The sequence below is a fragment of the Hyperolius riggenbachi genome, chromosome 1 (genome assembly GCF_040937935.1).
Source record: "Hyperolius riggenbachi isolate aHypRig1 chromosome 1, aHypRig1.pri, whole genome shotgun sequence".
Taxonomy (NCBI): domain Eukaryota; kingdom Metazoa; phylum Chordata; class Amphibia; order Anura; family Hyperoliidae; genus Hyperolius; species Hyperolius riggenbachi.
The window spans coordinates 291,255,630-291,263,444 of record NC_090646.1 but is presented as its reverse complement, the minus strand read 5'-3'; the positions used below and the strand labels follow the sequence as shown (position 1 = coordinate 291,263,444).

At 39.6% G+C, this 7,815-nt stretch overlaps 1 protein-coding gene across 2 annotated transcripts in view; it reads right to left on the bottom strand.

The window, feature by feature from the left end:
- Window positions 1–3,550: 3,550 nt before the first annotated feature.
- PPP1R3B (protein phosphatase 1 regulatory subunit 3B) overlaps window positions 3,551–7,815 on the bottom strand; it is a 57,895-nt gene continuing 53,630 nt past the window's right edge. For both annotated transcript variants that reach the window (XM_068271157.1, XM_068271158.1), the window contains exon 3: window positions 3,551–6,053. In XM_068271157.1, the coding sequence (XP_068127258.1) occupies window positions 5,231–6,053 (823 nt within the window). In that variant the 3' untranslated portion in view covers window positions 3,551–5,230. The remainder of the gene's footprint in view (window positions 6,054–7,815) is intronic.

The window sequence follows — 7,815 nt, the reverse complement described above, 5'->3', positions numbered from 1 at the left end:
GTTTGTAAATGGACCAATCAAACCAGCAGGAACTGCATTTGATAGGCATACGTATGCAATCGCCGCCAGGAAACTTGGGTGCAGGATACAGCCGATATACGGCTTTCCCTGCTCCGGCATAAGTCCCGATGGCGTTAATTACTATTCCCCCTCCAGGTCGATGTGGATGGTGGGGAATGATGTAGTTCGGCTGCCAGCTATTGCTACAAATTACAGTATTTTAAAAGTAACTTCAGCGCTGTCTTCTGACTGCACTGGTTGCTTACTGTACGCCGCTATAGTGGTCTATGGTGGTGCCAGCTGTACCAAAATCTCCTGTGCTGTATTCAACGTGTTTGTTTGATAGGCCCAATTCCAAGCTGCATACAAGTCAACTAAGGATGGTTTATGCAAACAAAATATCAGCGCCAGGAGAACCAGACATTTGATCGCTGCTGAGAATAGACAATGGCGTCAATTCACCAGAGGTTACCAACCTATTTATCTCTTGGGAGGTAATTTACCTCCTGTGATATCTCCAAATAGCAATTCTCCAGAAGTATAGGGGAAAATATCGACAGAGAGAAATGCAAGAGAGAAATGTGAGATAAGTATGAGATAAATAAGTGATAGTTAGTAGTTAGTTTTTCTCCAAATCACAATTTACCAGGGAAGAAAGGGGGTGTGGCCATTCGTTATTTTTTCATCTCTTTATCCCCTGAATGAACCTGGAGATATCGTGGTTTTCACACAGCAGCTGCTGCTGTGGAAGATGGAGCCTTTTGAGCTTACTCTGTTAGGCCTGGTGCACACCAAAAACCGCTAGCAGATCCGCAAAATGCTAGCGGATTTTGAAACGCTTTTTCTTATTTTTCTGTAGCGTTTCAGCTAGCATTTTGCAGTTTTGTGAAACGTTTTGGTGTAGTAGATTTCATGTATTGTTACAGTAAAGCTGTTACTGAACAGCTACTGTAACAAAAACCGCCTGGCAAACCGCTCTGAAGTGCCGTTTTTCAGAGCGGTTTGCGTTTTTCCTATACTTAATATTGAGGCAGAAACTCCTCCGCAATCCAAAATCTGCAGCAGCCCGGGAGTATGCGTTTCTGCAAAACGCCTCCCGCTCTGGTGTGCACCAGCCCATTGAAATACATTACCCAAGCGTATCCGCAGCCGCAAGCGGATCGCAAAACGCAGCCAAACCGCTCTGGTGTGCACTAGGCCTTAGAGCTTGCTTTTATTATGAGGAGACGAAGGCGCAGGAGGAGGGTTTGTTTAATCGCCCCTTGTATTTTTCGTGAGAGAACAGTTCTTGATAATTCTACTGAGAGAGGTGGTGAAGAAGTTCAGACTCACTCGTGATATGATTTATGATATGATCCAGCAGTAAAAGGCGGGAATACTCTGGTCACGTAGTGGTAAAACTCCGCCTCCTACCCACAATGCTTCACTTTCAAGCGTACAGAGAGGAAAAGTATCCCATGCAAATCATTAATACCGATTACCTAACTCTCTGCTTTCTCACACTTTCCTCATGCATATCTCTCCATTATCCCGCTATCGAACATTTTTCTCTCTGTCCTCTCACACTGGTGAATTGACTCCAGAGTGTTAAAATACCTCATGAGATAAACTACCTACCTTTTTTCTCTTAGTAAATCCTCTGGTGAATTGACGCCATGGGCCTCAATTCACTAAGCTTATCTCCTGTCTTTAATAACTCTTCTAGAGTTATCACCATGGTGATAAGGCATGTAGTATTCTGGAAACATTTGACCTCAGGCAAATCTAAAAGTTAACTTCTGTCTTCAAGTTAACTCTTCAATCCTTAAAATAACTCCAGAGTTTATTAACTGCGTGTGAAATTAACTACAGAGGAGGTACCTTAACTACAGAGGAGGTACCTTAACTACAGAGGAGGTACCTTAACTACAGAGAAGGTAACTTAAGGAATGAAGAGATAAAATAACTCTCTCACTGTGTGGCGGTAAGTTATCTCTTGCCTTATCTCCAGCATGATCTTAGTGAACTGAGGCCATTGGTAGTTAAGTTACCTCCTCTGTAGTTATTTTCACATGCAATTAACAACCTGTCTTTAACTCTGGAGTTATTTTAAGGATTGAAGAGTTAACTTAAAGACAGAAGAGTTAACTTTAGGTTTGCCTGAGGTAAAATGTTTCCTGAATACTACATGCCTCGTCACCATGGTGATAACTATAGAAACGTTATTAAAGACAGGAGATACGCTTAGTGAATTGAGCCCATTGTCTAAAAGTCCACACAGAAAAATTATTAAAAATCAGCGCAGATCATAAGGAGAGTCCTTGATTTCACCATCAACTATATTTCACCACAGTGGTCATCAAGTTCATATATTCATATGGTGGGCCATCACCCAGAGGAATAAAAGGCGCTTACCAGCTGCTGACAACCCACTTTATAAGGTTGTAGGTCTCGCATTCAGTGGTAAAAGGAACAAGGAAATGACCAGGATCCAAACTTCCAACACTCCTTAACTTAGTTCAGGCATTCCGTCCCTAGGGAAGGAGACAGGCGGCACCTTCTTACTGGTTGTGGACCAGCATACAAGCGAAAAGTTCTTTGGGGGTTCCCAGTTCTTGGGCCTCGTATGCAAGTTTTATTGCTTTTATGGCTTATGCTATGATTTTACCAATAAACGGTTTACACTTAGATCTGCCATTTGCAGGTTTTATCTATATTGGACTTCTGGACAGGATGCCTGAACTAAGTTAAGGAGTGTTGGAAGTTTGGATCCTGGTCATTTCCTGGTTCCTTTTACCGCTGAATGTGAGACATACAACCTTATAACGTGGGTTGTCAGCAGCTGGTAAGCTCCTTTTATTACTCTGGGTGCTGGCACCACCATATTAATATATGAACTGGATTACCACTGTGGTCAAATATAGTTGATGGTGAAATGAAGGACTCCCCTTATGATCTGCGTTGATTTTTAATAACGAAGGATGGTTAATGATGATAATCATTCTGAATCGATACAAATTTTATGCAAATGTATACCATATGGAAGGGAGCCAAATGCCTACATTTGGACATCATCAACATAAACCTGATATTAGGATTTCATTGCTATCTCAACCTCATGTAAGTGAAAGGGGCACTGCAATATACATATGTGGAGTTAAAAGACAGCCTCTGCTGTGACCGTCGAATTTTGGGAAAGAAAAAAACTCCTTGTAAACTATTTTATGGCATTAAGGTCATGTGTTTGCACTGGGCTATGAATGCACATTCTGAGGCACCCTTCTGAATAGGCCATAGCAGTCCATGTATAGCTGTCCACACTTTCTGCAGACTTCCACAAATTTTTCCCTCCATGCAACTCTCATGATACAGCGTAGGAGGATCATTCTTTATTAGGTCAGGAAGCAAGAGAACTTTCGCCAGATTATAAACAGTCACCAATGAAAGCCCAAAAGTTTCCAACCCTTTTTCCAAACTATCCAAAATGAAGAGCACAACTTGCTTGGAGTAGGGCAAGGTCTTTGCTACTTGGATTTAAACAGAATACAAGAGACAAGGAGTCCACCACGTCTTCCTTTTAATGCTTCACCTTTATTTCATTTCACTTTAAAAAAAACATTTGACTTTTAAAAATACAAATGTATCTTGACTTGTGAGATTATAAAGTGCATATTTTGACCCCTAGTGACGTGTACAAACATCTTAAAAACGCCAACATACAGAAAGGGGGCAAGGGACACCCGAAAACAAAAGGCACTTGAAGTTGAAGGGTTGAAATGTACATCTTTGCATACATTGCCAGATTGCAAGCAGTCTTCCAAACCACTATAGAACCCTGCCTGCCCCCTTTTACAACTTTCCAATGTCTAACATTTTTTGTCATTCAAAAAAGAAAAAAAAAAAAAAAAAAAAAAGTACACACTGTTCCTCTTTGCAGCCACAGGAAACAAAGACTGTGAAAACTTAAAAAGAGTTTACCATTTAGTGATTACTAAGTTTGGACTTTTGTATATAACTTATTAGTATTAAGTATAAAATACCGGTCTGATATTTGAAAGCACATTAAAAAACTGCTGCAAAACGTGCCATCTTAAAAGAAAAAAGAAAAAAAAACAACTACCCAAGTGGTGTCTACTTTATTTGGTCACAAAAAAAAAATCCCTATATACAAATAGGAGACAGTGTAGGTAAAAGCATCAGCATGCTTACTGGAATTGAAGTTGGGTCCTTGACACAGTCCAGTAAGAAAATTTGCAGTTTGTTTACCTTAGACCCGACTGGCATTTGCCAAAAAGTCTCTGAAATATGACAATTGGCAAGGTTATCAGTACAGTAGTATTAAAAATTCAAGCATCAACATCACTAAGCTGTGTATTAAGTGGATACCAGCATCCACCCAAGAAAATAAAAACCCTTCACATATAACGGATCTACAATATTGCACCAATTAAAAACAAAAAAGCCTCGCCTGTGCTGGTATGTGGTAAAATGTTCAGTTTAAAGCATAGAATCTTATGTGACCTGGACAGAAATTCTTTACACAAGAGTGAAAGGACACTATCGTACAGGATGGGACATTGGCATATGTAACAAATACTTTACCTAAAAATATATATCTATATATTAAAAAAGAAAAAAAAAAAAAAGACAAATTACCGGTATCTCAGATAAGAGGCCTAATAAGTACCAGACTTGCCAGCGCCACTGGAAGTGATCTACTTAACAGGTGCAGTGTACGTGCATAAGGTGGGGCAGTGCAAATAAAACCCAGCTGTAGCAGGCTGTAGTTGAACATATTTTACCTGAGTAGAGCCAGAAGGAAACAGAACAAGAGACATACTGGCCACTGCTGCCGAGCACAGTTCATAGCCTGGAGCAGATACACATTCTCCTCAATGGGAGGTCAATGCTCTATCTAAAGACATGAACACTACAGCAGAATGCTACAGGACACATTTAAAGAAAATACTACTAAGGCTTATGTAGAGCACAAATAAAGTAGCCCAAGGAAGGGGGAAAGACAAAATTAGCAGCGTCTTCCAGGCTTCAACATTATAATAGATAAGGTGCTACTTTGGTTAATTTAAGGATGCCAATTTCACCCATCTACGATAAACCATATATAAATATAACCTAATACATGTTCTAAAAGTCTTGACATCAGAAAATTTTCTAAGTTTGCACATCATATTTTATGTATTCACATTGGGGCCAATATTGCTACAGTCGGCATATCAATTTTCTTTAAAAATTAGTAGTAGGGACCCCGTTTTTCAAATCCAGAGTAGCTGGGCAATTCTGGAAATATACCATAAGAGCATCTGGGACTCCCAAACTGATCCAGAGAATGGCTGTAATCAGGTTCACTGTGGCGGCTCTGGAGGTCAGACCGTACTATTCTATAATTTTGTCCTTTATTACTATCCCAGTAAGTTTTACCATTGCATTCATAACAAACTGCAAATTCAATCTTCTCTCGAGGCCTTAGGTCATCAGGCAGAACAAAATCAAAAGAGAATGTGTCCTTATCAGTTCCTGCATAAGTGTCTGTTACATACTGGCATTCATAATCTGTAAAGCTTCGCCAAGAGTCATATGTCACTCTAATCTTGACGCTTTTGTGGAAGGCAAGATTCTTAACCTTTACAGTGCCAACGAGCGATAGCTCTTTCAGCACACAGTTTTCAAGACAAACGCAGTCTGCCTGGAGACGGTTCCTGAAGTCCAAGTAATCTGCAGCAGGCTGGTCAAAGTCCAAAACCAGGTGTTCTCTTACTGATGTGGTCAAGTTAACAATGTTGTCAATCAATTCTGTAATGTTGAAGGGAATCTCCAATGGGTCATCAAGCTCTGAATAGACTTTAACCATAGTAAGGGCTAAGCCTCTACTATCAGCAAAGGAAACCCGTTTTTTTACTTTGTTTCCATGGTCATTTAATTCTGGTAGCAAAGCCTTGTCATTTGGATGGATACATGGTCTTAGCGGCTTTCTCGGCTTTGCAGCAATCCCACAATAGAACTTCATGGCAATATCCACCGCCATAGTTGGCTTATAGGGAAAAAATTCCAGGACACTAGATAAGAAGAATAAAAGCAAAAGGTTAAAATTCTTTATAAAACCAAAAGTATCTGCTACATTAAACCTAAAAACCCCCACCTATTTCCAAACTGCTATTAAAAACTTAAAACAGCTGAAGAACATAGGGATTATATACACCAATTTAATGCGCTACAGCATGACTCAAGTAGTAAACAGAGTATTTGAAACCCACACAATAAGTTTATTCATATAAAGATATTCTGAAAACAGGCTTGCTGGCTCATGTGCATCAGGCAAAATATATGCCCTAAATCTCACAAACTTAAATATCAGATGACATGGGAGAGAGATCTTGGGGTGGAGTTTGACGAGGAGCAGTGGCAGAAGATTTTCCTGTTCAATCATAAAGGTTCATTGAATGTTAACGTACAAGAACTTGGTTTCAAGATTCTATCAAGATGGTATAAAACACTTCAGACATAACACAAGATCTTCCCAACCTCTCCAGACACATGCTGGAGATGCACATATGCTACATATCTTCTGGTCCTGCCCCAAAATTGTCCCATTTTGGATTGAAATCCATCATTTGTTAGAAAAGATTTCATGTGATAAGATTGCCTTTGCTCCTGGTCGTCTCCTACTCCACATCAGATACAATCAAAGCATACAAAAAATCTATTGCTATCCATTTAATTAACGCAGCGAGAGCTATAATTCCCCTACATTGGAAGTCTCCCCAGGCCCCGTCTATCAAATCCTGGCTTAAAAGAGTAGAAGGAATAGAAGCCATGGAGCATATGATCCTCTTATCCCAAGACAGAACGGAACAATACACCTTGATTTGGTCAGTCTAGAACGAATTTCAATGTTCAGAAGAGTATAAACGACTCAGGTCAGATGGTTGAAAGAGATTTCTCATACTATCTTTCCTTTTTCCTTTTCTCTTACCCTCTTTCCTGGTGTGATGGTTGAGTCCCCTACAAAGTCTACAACTTTGGACTTATAACACAACATTCCCCCTGACGCCTACAAAATGAGTACGTACTTGAATAAAGTTCATCTGCGACATTCTGCCTAGCTTTGTTTGTTAAAACTACAAGCAGATGCAGAAGCAGTTGTGATGAAGCTACAATGATGTTACTAAATACTAGACGTTGTATTACGCTACTTTTGCTCCGTTTAATGTAATTTCATGTCATGCTATGTTTGTATACTTGTACTGTAAAGTTTTTTTCAATAAACTTAATTGTGAAAAAAATAAAATATATGCCCTAAAATCATAGCCATAGAGCTTTGCCCAATAAGAGTCAGCCAACCAGCCTGGGGTTTTTTTTTTTTAATGAGTTTTGTTGTATGAATAATCAGATTTTTACGATGTTCCTACTAAAGCGGTGGATCTATACTTTTCTGATTGATTTGAATGGTTGTAGAGCTTTGAGATCATGCAGAATCATAAAAATGTTTGCTAAGTGATCAGAAAATCAGCATCTCTATTATAAGATCTAGTGGTATCTTTTCCCCATGCTCCCCCCTCCCATGTTCAGAAGCCCTTCTTAAGGGACCCATACACTGGTTGATTTCAGCCATTGATCGATTCAACAGAATCGATCAGAAATCGATTCTTTCAAATCTAGCGATTTGTGGCCGATTTCAATGGATTTCATCTGACAGAATGGAAGATCTAGGTCGATCTGCTGCTGGCAGCAGATCGATGGCCCATAGAGTTGCATTGGATCTAATGGTCCAATAATTCATTTAGATAGATTTCCAATAGATTTCATTCTGCAATCTAT